The 20,884-nt window shown below is 42.2% G+C and overlaps 1 protein-coding gene across 1 annotated transcript in view; it reads right to left on the bottom strand.

The window, feature by feature from the left end:
- Positions 1 to 20,884, bottom strand: part of LOC126472359 (serine protease easter-like) — a 155,345-nt gene that overhangs the window by 9,681 nt on the left and 124,780 nt on the right. Inside the window, exons 6-7 of the mRNA XM_050099931.1 lie at positions 20,595 to 20,693; positions 19,159 to 19,244 (exon numbers count right to left, since the gene is read on the bottom strand). Coding sequence (XP_049955888.1) covers positions 19,159 to 19,244; positions 20,595 to 20,693 — 185 coding nt within the window. The remainder of the gene's footprint in view (positions 1 to 19,158; positions 19,245 to 20,594; positions 20,694 to 20,884) is intronic.

Here is a 20,884-nt window from a genome sequence, read left to right as displayed (position 1 = left end):
TTTGTCATCTATGTTGTTGAGAAATATGAAATATGAAACAAAGCCGCATGCGGCGCTTTCACAGTATCCGTTCCTTCCCCTTCTTCCCGCTCAGACAGCGTGGCATGATAGAAGGGAAAGTGTGAACTCGCGTGAGAGACATTGACACGTGTGCAAAAGCACCCACGTAAGCCGTGTTCTTGGTCGTCACTGAGGTAAATATTCGCTGCCACACGCACCGCTGCGCTTGAGCATCATTCGAACGGCTCGAACAGTTTACGTCATAACTCTAGAAAACTGGGGTTTCTGCAATCTAGCTACTTCCGTTGATACTGTGACTAACGTAAATCTACAACCCTTTGTTAAAGATCAAACACATCTGTCAAATTTGCTGCTTGCTATCCGGGAGTGCTTATCTACGAACCAAGTTTGACAATCATTACCTTACTTTTGGAACTGCTCTCACGTTGTGTGCCATCGATTCGTGAGATATTTTGATACAGAATGGGAACCAGCATAGACACAGCAATTCTTACAGTGACTTTAGCACTGTTTATAAAGGAAATCTGGTGAAGAAAATGTTGCACACAGGACTGTCTGCGAATGGGCAGTCAAACTTTTAATGTAATAATTACTTCGCCTTGGAACTGAAAAAGAACGCACAGTTGCTCACTCAACAGTCATCTGCTACGTTGAGATATCTGGCAAGTGGAGCAGATTTCTAATGTTTAAAATTTCTATTCCGCACTGCATGCACACAGTGAGTGGCGCTATTATGCGAAGCAATAAATGCGTTAAAAGACAATATTCGAAAAGTTTTTTAAAATATCGCTACGTGAGAACATAAAAAAATTCTGTGGGAGAGCTGGAAAGCTTTTATGTCCTTATTTTCTTGCAGTCCATTTTAAATGTCGTGAATAGAATCTAATTTTTTTCTTCTCTTTTCTTGTATTATACTGCGATGGGAAAGTTGTAAAACCTCTACCAATTTCGTAACCACCTGTGATCTTTTTTTCTTGAAGGTATATTCCTTTGTTCTTTGTGTCCAAACTGTGGGAATTTAATATAACGAGATGAGCTGCAGCAGTTTTATTTCTGCTCATAATAAGCGTGAAGACATCAACATGTGTATGGTCCACTGTCTTAGAAGTTTGGCAAGCAACTGGCTTTTCTTTGACAAATGCAAGCACAAACTATCAAACTCGTTTGTCATATCGGCACTTAATCTAAATTACACTCTGGCATCTCAGACACAATCCTTTTTGACAAACACGTCAAACAGCGCAGCACATTGCCAAATAATTTGCCAAACATACGAAATTTGGTAAATGTTTTGATCGTATATATGAGGGTCTTCAGTAAAAATAATAGTCAAACGAGGATTCAATACCTTCTAGGGTGCAAGTCATATATAAAAACACCAACTAATAAATAAATATAATACTGCAATAAAAATTCAGTCCAAACCTAGAATTTTTACTCGTTCCGACATCCAGTGATGTTTGTGTGTACTATTGTACCCCCACAACAAATCTTGACGTTGTAGTTTATTCTCGCGACCGCAGTTACAGTTAATTTAATAGGATTTATTTTGTGTATGAGCTATTTAATTCTTAGTTAGTTTTCTTCCTTGTTTTATCTTAATGTCAGTGTTGGGTACATACTTCCGCTTAGTCAGCGCGTACACAACTTTCCCACTAGATCGCGCCCCGCTAAGCACAACAGCGCAGGCGCAGCGCTCGTCCGTCTCCGCACTACGAGATGGCGTTGCCATAGAGACGGACTAAATTCTGCTTCCGCCGATCCGCGTATTAATATGTAACGCAGCCAATGAGATTGCTGCTAACGTAGAACCTTTTCTCCTCGCGGATCACACTCACGCAGTGATACATAAACGTGCGAGGTATTACAACGAGTGTATAGACCTCCGATTAGTCAGTCTGCATTTGTCTGCACCACTCGGTACCAGTCTGCATTAGTCTACCAGTCTGTACGAGTTCTACATTTGTCTGTACCAGTCTATAGTCAAGTTTCAGTCTGCGCCTAATAAGAATACCATATTCCTGTACATAGCCATGAAGATAAATATATAGACACTTTTGTCAAGTATCAGAGGTATATGTGAGAATAAGATTAACGTACCAGTACCAAAGGAACTGCAGATTGTCAATTGTAAATAGCATCCAGAACCAAGTTAAGTAATTTTTATGCCTGTTATTATTTTAATAAATGTGTGTGAAAATTAATCAAGTTCTGTTTAAAGTTGGTCACCGTCAATCTGCTACTCTAAGCGTGCAAGTGGCATTTCTATCGTCTGACGTAACGGCAGAAAATAAACACGCCACGATAAGACCACGAGACATATTGCTGACACTCGCTTACTTCGTTAGAGCGACAGGTCAAATAATCTGATGGTGTGTGTACTGAAGGTCTTACAGTACGCACAACACAGTTAGCATTTTTCAAACTAACGAAAAGCTTGTAACTATTTTAGTCGTTATTCTACTATGAGAAGGGGGACTGAAATTGTTATCTGTAACCCACATGATAAATATATTCTCTAATATTACTGGTACAGTAAGTAATGTTTTTGAATAAAATTTTCTGCTTTGAGTGTTATCTTTACTGATATACCGACCAGCCAAAACTTTATGACCACTGCCAACTGTGATGTTGGACGTCGCCTGGTGTTGCTGCGGGCACATGATGTGGTAACAAAAGTTTGTACCCTAAGGGGAATCCTTTGAAATAAGCGACTTTGACAAAGCACAGATTATTATTATGCAGAGACCGTGAATGATTATCTCGAAAACGGTGAATTTGGTCGAATGTTCACGTGCTACTGTCGTAAGCACCTACAGAAAAATGTAGAAGGACAGTGACACTACCACTAGGCACTAAATGGTTGGACGTCCACGACTCTTCACAGAACTTGGGATTCGGAGGCTTGTCTTCCCTGTAAATTGGGATAGATGGTGATTTGTGGTCTATCTACCGAACGAGCACAATGCTTTGGCACGCACAAGTGTTTTGGAGTACACCGTTCACCGTACATTGTTGAACATGGAGCTCCGCAGCAGACCACCCCTACGTGTTCACATGTTGACCCAATTTCATCGTCAATTACGATTACAGTGACCACGGGACCATCGGGATTCAACCATAGACCGATGGAAACGTGTCGGCTCTTCGAATGAATGACATTTTTGTTACGCTAGGTTGATGGAGGTCTCCACAAACGCTGTCATCGAGATGAATCTTCTTCTCCTTCTTCCATTGGCACTACATTCCGGGATGGGACTTGGCCTCCTCAATAATTTTCTGCCATTCCTCTTTGGACTTTGCTGGGACCCCCAGTTACGCCAACCGACTCTGGCAGCGTCCTCTCCAACCTCGTCACTCCATTTCAATCTATGTCGCCCTCTTGCTCTTCTTCTTCCAGGTTCACTGCAGCAGGCTTTCCTGGCGAGATCTGTCTCATCGAGTCGCATTACATGTCCAGCTCATGTCAGTCTGCACAGCTTTATGAACTTTACCACATCATCCTCCTTATAGCATTCATAAAGTTCCTCATTTCTTCGCCTTCTCCAGTTCTCATTTTCATATACAGGTGCAAAAATCCTCCTCAATATACTTATCTCATGTGCTCTCAGTTTGTTTTCACCCTACTTCCTAATTGTCTATGTTTCTGAGCCATAAGTAAGTACTGGGTGTATCAGCGTTTCGTAAAGTCTGCACTTAGTCCCTCGTGCTATAAGCTTGGATTTAAAATGTCGCAACATTCCAAAGTAACATCGGTTAGAAGCACTTATGCGAGCCATAATTTCAGTAAAGGTGGTGCCATTTGCTTCTATCGTCGAGCCCAGACAGGCGAAACATTGTACTCGCTCAAATGTCATTCCATCAAGGGTTATTGTGGTCTGTAAGGGTTGGTTAGTGCCATTATACATATACTTCGTCTTTCCTTCATTAATTCTCAGGCCGAAAATGCACTTTGTAGATCACCAAATGTTCTGCTCATTAAATCCAAGACATCTACATATCCCAGAAATTGTACAGACTTATAGTAGATAGTTCCTCTTGTCTGGATACCCGATACACGTACCACTTTTTCAAGCAGCAGGTTGAAAAGTAGGCAGGAAATCTCATCTTCTTGCCTTAGCCCAGTTCGAGCGTGAAACTGAGGTGATAGCCCTGACTATACTCGCACGGTACACTGGGGATAGTTTAGGGTGACCTCTATTAAACGCACCAATTTTCGAGGCACTCGAAATTTCCGCATTGCCTCATAAAGTTTGGCCCGGTTTATTGTGTCCTATGCAGATTTAAAATCAATGAAAGGATGGTGCACACCAACACTTAATTCATTGGTCTTTTCTACTATTTGTGGGAGAGTAAATACCTGGTTTACAGTGGACTTTCCTGGCCTGAACCCACATTGAGAGCTTCCAATAATATCTTCTGCTATAGGTGGAAGTCTACTAAACAGGATATTTGATAGTATTTTATATATAATATTTAAAAGTGTTACGCCTCTGTAGTTGCTGCATTCAAATAGATCTCCTTTCTCATGCACCAGACACACTATCCCTGCATCCCATTCTTCTGGTAACTCTTACTTTTTTCCAGATGAGGCACACAGTCTTGTAGATCCTACGATTTAGCTCAACTCATCCAGCTTTCAATACTTCAGATGTTGTATTGTTAGTTTCCGGTGCTTTATTGTTCTGCAATCGGGCAATTGCTTTGTTCACTTCTCCTTGGGAACGGGGAGGTACTATGGCAACATGTTCTGGAGCGACTGGGATATCTTCTACAGGGGTTCTGAGGCATCCAGCAGTTCACTGGACTACTCTACCCAACCCTCCAGTACCTATTGGTCATCAATTAGTAGTGTACCATTTTTACTTTTATATAGATTGACGCGCGGCCTAAATGCTCTTCTTCCACTATTAATTTTCTGATAAAATTTTCTCACATCATTTGTTTCTCCAACTGTTCCCAATTCTTCAATCTGCTTTCTTTCCCATTCCTTTTTCTTTCTCCGATGCAGTTTCTTATGTTCTTTCCTTTTATCTTGATAATTTCTTACCGCTAAACGAGTATTGAACTTCTCACGCATTTTCCTGTATGCCAGATTTTTCTCCTAACTTATTCTCTTACATTCGTCATTGAACCAGGAATTCCTCGGTTGTTTTCCTTCTTGCCCTAGCACTTCTTCTGCTGCTTTAATGACTGCATCCCTGCAAGCGTTCCATTCCTGATACAGGTTATCACTTACACTAGGGGCGTATAATGCAAGTTTCTCAGCAACCTTCTCAGAGTACGTTTCAGAGTTGTCTTCATTTTTTAACTTCGATACCATATGCTTACTCTGAGGGGTTCGTTTGACTTTTCTTGCGTTGGATATTCGAGCTCTTAGTTTCGCAATTACAAAGTCCTCTGTAAGTTCGTATATCTAATAAGTATGAGGAATGCCTGCCATCAATAATTACATGATCAATTGGTTGAAGGTACGCTGATCAGGCCTACACCATGTTGCTTTATGAGCCCTTTTGTGTGGGAACATAGTGCTATCTACAGCCATGTTATGTGACAATGCAAACTGAATGATGGTTCAAATGGCTCTGAGCACTATGGGACTTAACATATGAAGTCATCAGTCCACTAGAACTTAGAATTACTTAAACCTAACTAACCTAAGGACATAACACACATCCATGCACGAGGCAGGATTCGAACCTGCGACCGTAGCAGTCGCCAGGTTCCGGAATGAAGCGACTAGAACCGCTCGGTCACCGCGGCCGGCAAACTGAATGACTGTGGCCATAGTCATTTGTGTATTCATGGAAGCTGTGCTTTCCTATTGCTGGGAGGTAATGTTCTTCTTTACCCATCAATGCATTGAGGCCTCGATTAATTATTTTAGTGTCATACACAGGGAATCTGTCGTAAATTCTCTCGAGGCTTTCAAAGAAGGTGGCTTTATCCTGGTCATCTGATACTTATGTGGGTGCATGTACGTTGATTAATGAGTAGTTTGAGAATCGTGTCTTCAATCTCATATGTGAGATCCTTGATGTTATTCCAGTGAATCCACTCGCTATGTGTTTAAACTTTTGTCTTACTGTGAACTCTATACCAAATTCATGGTGGCTATCTGAACCATGGTAGAAAATTATCCAGCTTCCCACATCAAGCACTCCATGTCCAGTCCATCGTATTTCCTGTAGCGCAATTATGCCTTAATTGGTTTTAACGAGTTGATCTAGCAGTGACCTCGGGGCCCCCGCCCTGTACAGCGATTGTACGTTCCAGGTTCCAATAAACACACCATTTTTTCGTTTTCGTTTGTCTTTAACAGTGCCCTGTCGTCGTCCAAAAATACGTCCGGCTTCTTTACTCTGAGGTTTCTCAACAACATTTTTTTTTACAGGAAGGGTTGTTAGCCGCTTGCCCAACCCCCAACTTGGAGGATTAGGATTTGTATGAGGTTTACTCCTTTAGGGAAGCTGGCTTCCCTGCCCTATGTTGTGGGACACACTTTGTCTGGCTCCGGTTTGAGTGACCCTGCCAGTAGCTACGCTACCGCCGACACAGCTCTTGAGTTCATCGGAGCACGCAAACCCTCCCACCCGGCACTGAAGGTACCTTAGATAAGGCGGTGTCCCCTGGGAAGGCATTGAGATGAATGGAGGCTCGAAACGTGCAGTCGCCACGGACGCAGGCTGATGGGAGCAGATTTATGCTATGGGGGACATTCTCCTGTACTTGCAGTGTATCTGTGGTAGTAATCGAAGACACCCTGACAACTGTGACCCACCTGCATCCCTTCATGCTTGATTTCTTACTCGATGGCATCTTTCAGCGGTATGATTGTATGTGTTTCGGAGCTAGAACCGCGGTATAGTGGGTTGACGAGAATTTTAGTGAACTTACGTTTATGTTGCGGCAACCAAATTCGCCTGACGTAAACCCCATGGAACCCATTTGGGTCGTTGTTGGGCGCCTTCACCACATACGCAGGTCAGCGGCCCGTTATTTAATCGAATTACATGACCTGTGCGTGGACATCTAATGCCACGTACCTCCACAAACCTACCAACAAACTGCCAGATTCCTGATACCCAGAATTAGTTATGCATTTCGTTCCAAAGACGGACAAACAAGCTACTAAGGAGATGTTGATAATGTTTTGGCTCATCAGTGTACGTTATTTATGAATATACAAACATTTATGGTGATTTGTGAGTAGTATTAATGTAAATTTGTTCAAATGGAACAGAGGTTGGATTTAAAGTATTTCCTCCTCTGTTTCACGAAACCGTTAGTTTGAAGCGGTGCTGTAGCTTCTTGCTGTAGTTAGTTCTCATGGTTTCTCACCTATCAGTTGTCCTCGCGGTGCGTGAGAGTCCGCAGCTCGTGGTCTAGTGGCCAGCGTTGCTGCTTGTGGATCACGGGGTCCCGGGTTCGATTCCCGGCTGGGTTGGGGATTTTCTCTGACCAGTGACTGGGTGCTTGTATTGTCCTCATCATTTCATCGTCATCATTCGTGACAGTGGCTAGATTGGATTGTGAAGAAACTGGACTGTGTGAGAACTGGGAATTTGTACGGGCGCTGATGACCGCGCAGTTGAGCCCCCCACAAACCAAACATCTTCATCGTCGTTGCGCGTAAGTCAAACGTCACATGATTTTTCGAACAGCACTCGATACCACAGCTAGCTCTGTGCATGTCGAGAATTCTCGAGCCCTTTTGAACGTGAGTATCGTTTACTCACTCCTCATAATTTCGCTCTAAGCACAACCTTATTTTTAGATATCGCTACTGTAACCCAAGTCTCATGACGTAACATTGAAATTAGAAACCTTGTATGAAAGAATGAACAAACATAATGAAGGTGATACACTCCACCCACAGCGGTATTCAGGGTACTTTATTACGCCACAACCAGTTTCTTTTCAAGTTCTGTAAAAACTGTTCGAACTCTTCAGTCATGATGTCGAATTAATTCTGTAAGAATTGGTTACGAAGACTACGTGCGAATTTTCAGTGTCACCCTTTGACGTGCATTGCTACGAAACCAGTTGTGGTATAATAAAGGCACTATTAAAGTAGCTGTGGTAGTTGTTATTAAGGTTAACACGGATCACCTGTGGAGCACGGAATAATCATGATTTAACAAACGTGTAACTCTCCTTGTTGACGCAATGTTTTGCTAATGTAAGAATTAAACAACTCGACTATTAACTATTCGTATAATTACAATATTAAATGTTGGATAAGTAGAGTAAAATACATTGTATGTTAAACCTGTACGGAGTTGTGCTGCCTCGAAACTTAACCGAGTCACGCACTAACCCAGGGGAGTAATCATACTACAGAATAAAAGTAGCAGGAAATCACAGGCGGCTGTGAGCCTAGGTTGTTTTCTCACTCGGTGAAGGGAAAGACTTACCGTGGTAGCCGCAAACCGAAAAGGAACAAGAAAAATCCACATTAGATGCAAATTCAAATATTCTTTTTTGTTTGTTACTCCAGCGTCCAACGCTGCCAGTCGCATTGCAAACAGTGACATGGAGGCGTCAAATGGAGAGCAAAGAGGTGTTGTTGGTTTTCCGACAGCGGAAGGAGTAGGAGGAACGGACATTCATCGACGAAAGTCACAAGTGTGCGGAGAAACACTGCATGTCCGTTGCAAGGGTCAAGGCATGGCACAAGCGCTTCAGGGAAGGACGGGTGTCGTTAACTGATGATGGACGGGTGTCGTTAGCTGATGATGCACAGTCTGGAGTGCCACACTGCATTACCGATGACATCATCTAGCTGGTGGATGCATTCATTACACAGGACCGCCGGGTGACAGTTGTGAGATTTAGTGTCGGAAGTGTTCACACACCATCATGAAGGAGCGACTGCACAGGTGCAAAGTGTGTGCTCACAGTCTTCAACCATACCAGGAAGCATGTTGAGTGCCTGCTCATTTGCAGCGCTATGCTCGGGAAGGGAGTGCGTTCCTGGCACGAGTGGTGGCTGGAGATGAGTCATGGTGTCACTTCGAACCAGAATCAAAACGACAGAGTCTCCAGTGGAAGCATCCAGGGTCATCACCACAAAAAAAAAGCCAAGGCTATCCACACGAGTGCACGAAATGTTGTGCTGAAGTTCTTCTTTGATCAAGAAGGCCCTTTTCTGATTCACTTCCTGCAGCACGGGACAACAGTGAATGCCCAGCGTTACTCGCATACCTTGACCACCCTTCGCCAACTCAAAACGACCAGGCAGTCTCAGCCATGCGGTCATTCTGCTCCGCGACAATGCAAAGCCTCATATGGCCAACACAGTCGCGGCACTCCTGCAGAAATACAAATGGGAGGTTCTCGGTCACCCTCATACAGTCTGGACCTCTCTCCATTTTTGGCCCCCTTAAAAAGGTTCTGAGGGGCAAACCATTCACCTCGGAAGACGACGTACAGCTGTATGTGCGGAACTGGTTAACATCACAGCCCCGGGAATTCTATGAGACGGCCATTCACCCCCTTGTGTCACAGTGGGACGAGTGTCTCAACAGCCAGGGTCAGTACTTCTAACATACAGGTACTGGTTTCTGTAATTATGCCACCGGCTCGTTTCTTTTTGAACGCCCATTATAGTTAATTTGAGGTTCCGTTGTGCGTGGTACCATCTATGACAAAGACACTGAACTTTGCGCCTGCACAACTGTTTCACATAATTTTTTGAATAAATATCTCTGAACGTGGCGAAAAAATAATCAGTGACTTCAGATACTTTTGAGCACCCTGTAAATTACTATGAAATTTTGCAAGTTACATTGATGACGAAAGTTTTTTGATTAACAGTTTTGAACGTAGCGCAAAACAAACAGCGTTTCGATATTTTTGGGCACTCTATAAAGTATTTTGAAATATTGCTCGTTAGACCCTTTACCTAAGTTTCTCGCCGAAAATGGTGCTAAAAAAATGTAATATTTTTGTAATGAAATTTACATAGACTAGATTTTGTTTGATTTTTCCCCAGTTCCACTTCTGTACTACATATTACAAAGACAGAGATATAAAATATTTACTAATGAGGTAAAATTTTAAATGTGCCCACTTTTTATGCTGGAAATGTTGTAAGGAAGGATACTTTCAAAAACGGCTTAGAATTTCAAATATGTGTATGTGTGCGTGTGCATGTGTGTGTGCGTGCAAGCGCTTACGAAATGTGTGTGTGTGTGTTTGTGGCTTACTAGAAGTTTTTGACAAATAACGCTGTGAGTAATTGCTGTGAATAATTTATAACATGGAGAGGTATGGGAAAAAATGTATTCTGCACTGTTATTGATAGCGAAAGTTTTACACTGTGATTGGCTGAAAAACACTTCCCATCGTCCGGCATCTCGCAAATTTGCCACCACCCGCCACCATTAATTGTTTTAAATATTCCGCTCAGCCATATTTTTCACATTTTCAAATGTTCTTCCATCTCCCTCCTTCAATTATTTAAAAGTACCTGACATCCGTCATCTCGATGACGTTAGTGAAAAAGGGGGTGTGGCTTATGACGTCACTATGATCAAATCATAGGCTAGGGGCTTGCCTTGAACCGTAACAAATACAAACAAATTGGATCTTTTTGAGTAGGTGTGCCAAAATTGCAGTAGCATTCCTACTGAAGGGATTACGAATCAAATTCAACACAAATGGAACTTCATCCTCTGGAATAGAAGACACGGCTGTTGTTGTTGTTGTGGTCTTCAGGCCAAAGACTGGTTTGATGCAGCTCTCCACGCAACTCCATCCTGTGCAAGCCTCTTCATCTAAGAGTGACCACTGCAACCTACATTATTCTGAATCTGCTTAGTGTATTCTTCTCTTGGTCTCTCTCTACGATTTTTACCCTGCATGCTTCCCTCCAATATTAAATTGGTGATCCCATGGTGCTACAGAATGTGTCCTACCAACCAATCCCTTCTCCTAGTCAAGTTGTGGCACAAATTCCTCTTCTCCCCAATTCTGTTCATTACCTCCTCATTAGTTATGTGATCTACCCATCTAATCTTCAGCACTCTTCTGTAGCACCGCATTTCAAAAGCTTCCATTCTCTTCTTGTGACAACTGTTTATCCTCCATGTTTCACAACCATACATGGCTACATTCCACACAAATACTTTCGAAAAAGACTTCCTGGGACTTAAAACTATTCTCGATGTTAACAAATTTCTCTTCTTCCGACTCGCATTCGGGAGGACGACGGTTCAATCCCGTGTCCGGCCATCCTGATTTGGATTTTCTGTGATTTCCCTAAATCGCTCCAGGCAAATGCCGGGATGGTTCCTTCGAAAGGGCACGGCCGACCTCCTTTCCTAATCCGATGAGACCGATGACCTCGCTGTCTGGTCTCCTCCCCCAAAACAACCCAACCATCTTCTTCCGAAACGTTTTTCTTGCCGTTGCCAGTCCACGTTTTATATCTTCTCTACTTCGACAATTATCAGCTATTTTGCTCCCCAAATAGCGAAACTCATTGCTACTTTAAGTGTCTCATTTCATCTAATTCTCTCAGCATCAACTGATTTCATTCAACTACATTCCACAATTAACGTTTTGCTTTTGTTGGCGTTCATCTTATATCCTCCTTTCAAGACACTGTCCATTCCGTTCAACTGCTCCTCCAAGTCCTTCTGTGCCTCTGATAGAATTAAAATGTCATCGGCAAACGTCAAGGTTTTTATTTCTTCTCCGTAGATTTTATTTCCTACTCCAAATTTTTATTTTGCTTCCTTTAGTTCTTGCTTAATATACATATTGAATAACGTCGGGGATAAGCTATAACCTTGTCTGAGTCCCATCTCAAGCACTGCTTTCCTTTCGTGCCCCTCAACTCTTACAACGACCATCTGGTTTTTGTACAAAATGTAAATAGCCTTTCAGTCCCTGTATTTTATCCCTGCCACCTTCAGAATTTGAAAGAGGGGATTCCAGCCAACATTGCCAAAGCTTTCTCAAAGCCTACAAATGCTAGAAACATAGTTTTGTCTTTCCCTAACCTATCTTCTGAGATGAGTCGTAAGGTCAGTATTCGTTCGGGTGTTCCTTCAACAGAATGCAAACTGATCTTCTCCGATGTCAGCTTCTACCAGTTTTTCCATTCGTCTGTAAAGAATTTGTGTTAGTATTTTGCAAACGTGATGTATTAAGCTAATAGGTAATATTGACACCTGTCAACACCTGCTTTCTTTGGGACTGGAATTATTATACTCTTCTTGAAGTCTGAGGGTATTTCGCTGTCTCATACATCTTGCTCACCAGATGGAAGTGTTTTGTCATGGCTGGCTCTCCCAAGGCTATCAATAGTTCTAACGGAATGTTGTCTACTCCCGGGGCCTTGATTCGAGTTAGGTCTTGCAGTGCTCTATCAAATTCTTCACGCAGTATCATACCTCTCATTTCATCTTCATCTACGTCCTCTTCCATTTCCATAATTTTACCCTCAAGTACATCGCCCTTGTATAGACTCTCTATATATTCCTTCCATCTTTCTGCTTTCCCTTCTTTGCTTAGGATTTGTTTTCCATATGAGCTCTTGATATTCATACAGGTGGTTCTCTTGTCTCGAAAGGTCTCTTTAATTTTCCTGTAGGAGGCATCTACCTTACCCCTAGCGATATATGCTTCTACATCCTTGCATTTGTCCTTTAGCCGTTCATGCTTAATCATTTGCACTTCCTGTCGATCTCATTTTTAAGACGTTTGTATTCCCTTTCTCCCGGTTCTTCACTGGATTTTTATATTTTCTCCTTTGATTAGTTAAATTCAATGTCTCTTGTGTTATTTAAGGATTTATACTAGCCCTCGTCTTTTTACCTACTTGATCCTCTGCTGCCTTCACCATTTCATCTCCCATAGCTACCCATTCTTTTTCTACTGTAGTCCTTTCCCCTGTTCTTGCCAATAATTCCCTAATGCTTCCCTTCTGAAATTCTTTACAACCTCTGGTTCTTTCAGTTTATCCAGGCCCCATCTCCCTAAACTCCTACCTTTTTGTAGTTACTTCAGTTTTAATCTACAGTTTGTAACCAATAAATTGTGGTCAGAGTCTACATCTGCATCTGGTTCTTAAATTTCTGTCTTACCATTATATAATGTATCTGAAACCTTTCGGTGTCTTAGACCTCTTTCATGATTCTTAAATCAAGCGTTAGCTACGATTAAATTATGTTCTGTCAAAATTCTAGCAGGCGGCTAACTCTTAAATTTCTTTCCCCCACTACAGTTTCACCTACTACAGTTCCTTCTCTTCCTTTTCCTACTGTCGAATCTCAGCCCCCCTGCCCTCCCCCCCCCCCTCCCGCCTCCATTACTATTAAATTTTCGTTTTACTTAACTATCTGAATAATTTCTTTTATCACGTAATACATTTCTTCAATCTCTTCATCATCTGCGGTGCCAGCCGGCATATTAATTTGTACTTCTGTGTTGGGCGTGGGCTTCGTGTCCGTCTTGGCTACAATAATGCGTTCACTATGCTGTTCGTAGTAGCTTATCCGCGTTCCTTTTTTTTCATTATTAAACCTACTCCTTCATTACTCATATTTGATTTTGTATTGATGACCCTGCATTCACCTGACCAGAAGTCGTGTTCCTCCTGCCACTGAATTTTATCCTACTATATCTAACTTTAACATATCCATTTCCCTTTTTTAAATTTTCTGACCTACATGCCCGATCAAGGGATCTAACATTCCATGCTCCTATCCGTAGAACGCCAGTTTTGTTTCTCCTGATAAAGATGTCCTTCCCGTCCGGAGATCCGAACGGGGGACTATTTTACCTCCAGAATATTTTACCCAAGAGGAAGCCACCATCATTTAATCATACAGTAGAGCTGCATGCCCTCGGGAAAAATTACTGCTGTAGTTCAGCCGTTCGCAGTACCAGCACAGCAAGGCCGTTTTGGTTGATGTTATGAGGCCAGATCAGTCAATCATCCAGACAGTTGTCCTGCAACTTGTGAAAGGGCTGCTGCCCCTCTTCAGGAACTACATATTTTTCTGGCCTGTCAAGAGATATCCCTCCGCTGTCGCTGCACCTACGGTACCGCTATCTGTATCGCTGAAGCGCGGAAGCCTGCCCACCAACGACATGGTCCACGTGGAGGGGGAAACAGTATATCAGAAATAATTTTTCCATCATGGAAAACTATCTGAAGCTTCCCATACATTAAGATTTCCTTGGAACTACAATATTCTTACATAAAAAAATTGATGTTGAACCCGAAAATTTTCTAATAACGGAAAACTGTCCTCCACTTAGCGTTCGAGCCAGTCTATTTTCCTCTCTCATTATAATCCAGGACCGCGACTACAGTGCAGACTCTTTCGATATCTACATCTACTATTTTGCCTCGGAGTCTAACACAATTCCCTTGTGGTCTTTTTGGCAGGAGGAAAGGATAAAATGGACTGCTACGACGGTCTTTATCGCTCTTGTTTCCTACTATTCTCCTATTTACAGTATGGTCCGATGTTTATCTATTTTCTGACCAGATTTGTAATTCTGTTTATTACTTATATGAAGAGTTTACGAACTAGAGATTGTCACTACTAATGGCTTACATAGTTTCACTCCCAGAAACATCAATGAAAGTTTACTCCTGCGTAGGAAAGTAAGATTATTGAGTTAACAGGTAGCAAGATTCCAATTTTGGCTAGAAACTGAGGCGACGTGTCGAATAGAGACAAATATGTTGCAAAATTTTTGAGTAAAGAGCAACGGGTGTAACCAAAACAACATCAGAACTGGTCTCGCGACGATCAGATGAGTTTTCTTCTGAGATGACGGTAGTTTCGGTATTCTAAATTCTACCGCGTTCACTTTAAGATAAAGGAAGGAATTAACCGAATGGGACGGAAATGGGTAGATGTGATACACGTGTACAGACAAACGATTACAATTTCAGAACAATTGGACGATTGATTCAAAAGAAGAGCTTTGCAATCTGAGCAAATCAATAACGCGTTGGTCCACCTCTGACCCATTGCAAGCAGTTGTTCGGCTCAGCATTGGTTCACAGAGTTGTTAGATGTCCTCATGGGGATATCGCGGCAAATCATATCCAGCTGGCGCCTTAGATCGTCAAAATCTCCAACTGGTTGGATCTCAGTTGGGGAGAGATTCGGTAACTTTGCTGGCCAAAGCAGTGGACAAGCAGTAGAAACTCTCGCCGTGTGCTGGCGGACACTATCCTGCTGAAACGTAACCCCAGTACAGCTCGACATGAAGAGCACATCGCGGCACCCTCACAGCACAGCGGCACGTCGGCGATATTCTGTGCCCCCTTTCGTTGTCCTCTATGGCAAGCCATCCTGGGCTTACATTTCAGCGAGAAATGTTTACCCCACAGGGTTACACTTCCTACTGCTTGTCTTCGTGTTTGCCAAACCATGCCTTGGCCAGCAAGGTCGCCGGATCTCTCCCCAACTGAGAACGTTTGGAGCATTATGGGCAGGCCCTCCAACCAGCTCGGATTTTTGACGATCTAAAGCGCCGATTGGATAAAATTTGCCACGATATCCCCATGAAAACATCTAACAATTCTGTGAACCACTGCTAAGCCGAATAACTGCTTGCATAATGGTCAGAGGTGTACCAATGTGTTGCAAAGCTCTTTCTTTTGAATGAACCGCGCAATTTTTCTGAAATTGTAATCATTTGTTTTTCTCTACGTGTACATCACACCTACCGATTTCTGCCCAATGGAATAATTTAATCGTGGTGAATCGCTTTTCTGTCTTAGAATGTATTTTAATATGTCTCCAGGCAGACAAATTGGTTATTTCATCTGGAATTTTGCCACACATTTGAACTTTTCAGTTCGCCATAGTTTCTTTAGAAAAATGTTTAATTAATGAATATACAGGGAACTAATTTCACGGACTTTAATTTTCGTTAACAAATGGTGAATTTAACCCCTCCGGATCGCCGTGCGTGTTAAAATGCCACTTCTGGGACAAGATGTGCACCGGTCACGTATCTAGTTCACTTGGCGGTTTAACGACGAGGCTCCACATCTACATCTACATATATACTCCGCTAGCTACGAAGCGGTGTGTAGCGGAGGGCATAATTCCCGCCAAAGTCGTATTTCCTCCCCTCTGTTCCACTCGCGGATCGCACGAAGTAAAAACGACTGTCTGTACGGCTCACTACGAGCTCTAATTTCTCTTATCTTTGAATGGTGATCATTGCGCGATTTGAAAGTTGGTGATAATGATATATGAGATCGGATCTCGGAATTTAGTGAGCAGCCCCTTCCGTTTAGCCCACCGTCTATCTGCAAGTGTGACCCACTTCAAACTTTCTATGAGATTTGTAACACTCTCGCGATGGCCAAATGTACCAGTCATGAATCTCGCCGCTCTTTTTTGGGCCTTCTCAATCTCTTGAATCAAACCCAACTGATAAGGGTCCCATACAGACTAACAATACTCTAAGATTGGAGACTGGACGAGCTAACGTATTGTAAGCTATTTCCTTTCTTGAAGGACTGCATCGCTTCAGGATTCAACCAATAAACCGCAATCTAAGGTTTGTCCTATACGTTACTTATGTAATCTGATCATTCCATTTGAGATCATTTCGAATAGTCACACAAAGGCACTTGACGGATGTTACCGCTTCCAAAGACTGGGCATTTATTTTTTATTCGTACATTAATGGGGATTTTCGCCTTGTTATACGCAGTAGGTTACACTTACTACACTACTGGCCATTAAAATTGCAACACCAAGAAGAAATGCAGATGATAAAAGGGTACTCATTGGACAAATATATTTTTCTAGAACTGACATCTTATTACATTTTCACGGAATTTGCATAGATCCTGAGAAATCAGTACCCAGAACAACCACCTCTGGCCGTGATAACGGCCGTGATACGCCTGGGCAATGAGCCAAACAGAGCTTGGATGGCGTGTACAGGTACAGCTGCCCATGCAGCTTCAACACGATACCACAGTTCATCAAGAGTAGTGACTGGCGTATTGTGACGAGCCAGTTGCTTGGCCACCATTGACCAGAGGTTTTCGATTGATGATGGATCTGGAAGATGTGCTGGCCAGGGCAGCAGTCGAACATTTTATGTATCCAGAAAGGCCCGTACAGGACCTGCAACATGCGGTCGTGCATTATCCTGCTGAAATGTAGGGTTTTGCGGGGATCGAGTGAAGGGTACAGCCACGGGTCGTAACACATCTGAAATGAAAAGTCCACTGCTCAAAGTGCCGTCAAGGCGAACAAGAGGTGACCGAGACGTGTAACCAATGGCACCCCATACCATCACGCCGGGTGATACGCCAGTATGGCGATAACGAATACACGCTTCCAATGTGCGTTCACCGCGATGTCGCCAAACACGGATGCGACCATCATGATGATGTCGTTGAGTACACCATCGCAGGCGCTCCTGTCTGTGATGCAGCGTCAAGGGTAACCGCAACCATGGTCTCCGATCTGATAGTCCATGCTGCTGCAAACGTCGTCGAACTGTTCGTGCAGATGGTTGTCGTCTTGGAAACGTCCCCATCTGTTGACTCAGGGATCGAGACGTGGCTGCACTACCGTTACAGTCATGCGGATAAGATGCCTGTCATCTCGACTGCTAGTGATACGAGGCCGTTGGGATCCAGCACGGCGTTCCGCATTACCCTCCTGAACCGACCAATTCCATATTCTGCTAACAGTCATTGGATCTCGACCAACGCGAGCAGCAATGTCGCGATACGATAAACCGCAGTCGCGATATGCTACAATCTGACCTTTATCAAAGCCGGAAACGTGATGGTACTCATTTCTATTAAAAACTGGCCATGCCAAATCTGTTCGCACCCATACCGCCACTTTGTGAACAAACGAACGAAAAAAAGAAGCAGAAAACAAATTTTTAGAAGCCACACTCAAGAAAGCACCACGTCTTGGTTACTTAAGAAGTCTTCCTGTTCGGCTATGCTACAGTTGCAGCAATTATTCCAGTGAAACAAAAGGCGTCGTCTCCTCGCACAAAGACAAGACCTTTCGTTTCACATTATTTTGCCTGTTTGCGTCGCGTACAAGAAAACTTACTGTGCCCTGTTTACACTCTCCCAGAACGGTTCGTATCATTACTTGCTGCATCTTTTTCGCAATTCAGTAGCGTCAAACGATTCCGATTTTTTATGTGGTGTGCCACGGCTGCAGCCTTCATATATAAGAAATTTTCGGCAAATAAAGAGCTGCAAAGTAAATCCACCGTCTTTTGGATATCATTTGCAAGTACTATTTTAGTGTGTGGATTTCGATCATTTCAGTGTCATAAGAGAAACATGAATTTTTGAAGTTCGTATTTCAGATGACTATTGATTTATTGAGACACCTGACTTTTCTGTCTCCATCAGATAGTTCGCCTCATTACTGAGATACTACATCCATTCTGAGAAGCATAAGAGGGATTTAGTTGACAGTGTAATTGGATGGCAATGGCTAAACGTCTCGTTAGCTACTTTTGCAAATAAACTCAGGAGGATTCCTGTATTTTCTCCAGTGAACACTGAGTGCTTGGTCTCCCCCCCCCCTCCCGTATCAATCTCAATCTTATCTACTTTTATACTTTTAGACTGCACTTTGGCCTTTGGTTCTGCTCACAGTCGAGATACGGGATTGGTTTTGTGCTCTTGCAGTTGGACAGTATGATCCAGTAAGGGTGACCGCGTTTGCAGTCTTATATTTTGTTCACATTCAGTTAGTAAAGTGCTAATACAGCGAATATAACCAAGTTACTCTTGTAAAAATCGGTTACTGAATAATGGCCTGAAAATATAAACATCTAGGTGTAGAAAAACGGTAGGAAAATCGTTGTACCTCTTTTAGTCACGAATTCACACTATATGATCTTCTGTAACAATTTTATAACGATAATAGTACAGAGAAATGTATGCTACATATCTCTAGGTACAGAGAATGTTATTCCAGTGCATGCATCCACAAAAATACTAGGCTCGGCACTTTTACTGCTCATTCTAAAATAATCGATGTACACGCAAGTTTAATCCTGGAAAACCCTTTATGCTACTTGGCTACACACGAGAACCCTTCATATCTAAGCAGAGGCTTGTACAAAGTCTAATCACAATGTCCTCACCGTGCGCCGTCCGTTGTACACTCCTTTGCACTCTTCCTCCGTGACTGCGGGCACTGCGACCTTCAGCTTCACTGGGCTGAACGCACCTGCAACATATTAATGCTAGATTTTACCCAATATTACAAAATAAGTACCACAATGTCCCGAGAAAAATATTCCTTAATTTTACGAAACTGCTTAAGGTGTAATTTATGAACAAAGATAACGATTTTTCGTTACGTCATATAAAAGTGAAGTTAACTTGGATCACAATTTTGACAGAGAGAAACAACAAAAATTAAAAACATATTAGTGAAACAGCGTAATTTACAGCATCTTTTAGCGGGCATCAGCGCTATTTACCATTCTATAGCTATTAATATCATGACCATACTTTTACCGTTCTGCCTTTCTATGAATGTCCTGTTAACCACCTATAGAATTACTAACTACTGTTAACTACTTTTAAAATTATTTTTATGCGTCACTCTTATTTCTCCCTCGACATTGCCCTGTTTTTATTTTTTAGTGAAATATGTGGGTCAAGGTTTTTTACTACAAAATTAATGATATGTCTACTTTCTTCAGTGAATTAGCGTAATTTCTATGATGCAAATAGTGAAAATGCCAGATTCAGTATCACAGCTTCATTAGTGATGCATAGCTACCAGTTTTTCACTGCTTTTCTTCTGAATGAATTCCAGATTTACATTTTTTCAATTTCGTCCACTCTAGAGAAATATTATTTGAAAGAAACTGGGACGTTTTCCATTGGTCACCGAGCGTATCGTTACAAATACAAAGAAAATGCTCCACGTAAAAACAAATTAAATTGAAGTATTAGAATTATAAAACGAAAATTGGATGCAGTAAGTAGTATTACAAAAGCGACAACACTGTATACAGAAACAAAGGTAATAAAGAAAGTGAATAGTGGAACTGTGGGAGTAACATGCAATTCATATTTTAGGGACAATATAATTCTTGAAACACTGAATGGAATCCTTTGAATTCATGATACTCCTGAGCAGAACTTTGTTTTCATCATTAAAACATTAGAACCTTACTGTCCACTGATGAAAGCCATCTCACAAAATGAAAAATTAGTCTTAAATTCTCTTAAAGTGCCTGTAAAATACAGAACTACATCACAGATTTTAACCTTAGAAAGCTCTGTGGAAAATGAAATAACTATTTATTCTGTCATTTATCAGATTTGGTTTATACCTAATCTCAATGCCTGCGTTCATTCATTGCTGCCAAAATTCATGCTGCTGATTTAAATCAGTGACTCAAGATCTTGCAAAAAATTCCTGTACGACTTGTTCGATGTTTTTTAAATGCAAATTTAGTAATTATCAGAAACCTAAAGGTAATATGAGGTTATTTGCTCGTTTATTGACAGAAGTGTAATAAGACTGAATCACAGTTCAGACACAAGAATGGCGGATACTCACGTGACTCAGTCTTGCCCCAGCCAGCGACTACGAGGTCACGACCGGCGTAAGACAGCCTTCCAGTGCTGCCCGTCGGCAGGCAGATAGGTCGGATGTAGTCTGCAAAGCCACCAAAGTTAATAATCTGCTCAAGGAACCACTACACTACACTACACTACACTACAAGAGATGTGACACTTATTTCATAAAATATGTACCAGCTCAGACATTTCAACGCGTCTGTGACGCTCTCCCACGATACAAACAAACCTTTGGTCATTCGCATGTCGACATAGTTTTTCCACTCTCTA

This window comes from Schistocerca serialis, chromosome 1 (genome assembly GCF_023864345.2).
Source record: "Schistocerca serialis cubense isolate TAMUIC-IGC-003099 chromosome 1, iqSchSeri2.2, whole genome shotgun sequence".
Taxonomy (NCBI): Eukaryota; Metazoa; Arthropoda; class Insecta; order Orthoptera; family Acrididae; genus Schistocerca; species Schistocerca serialis.
The sequence above is the reverse complement of the archived record's forward strand: the minus strand, read 5'-3'. Positions and strand labels throughout refer to the sequence as shown.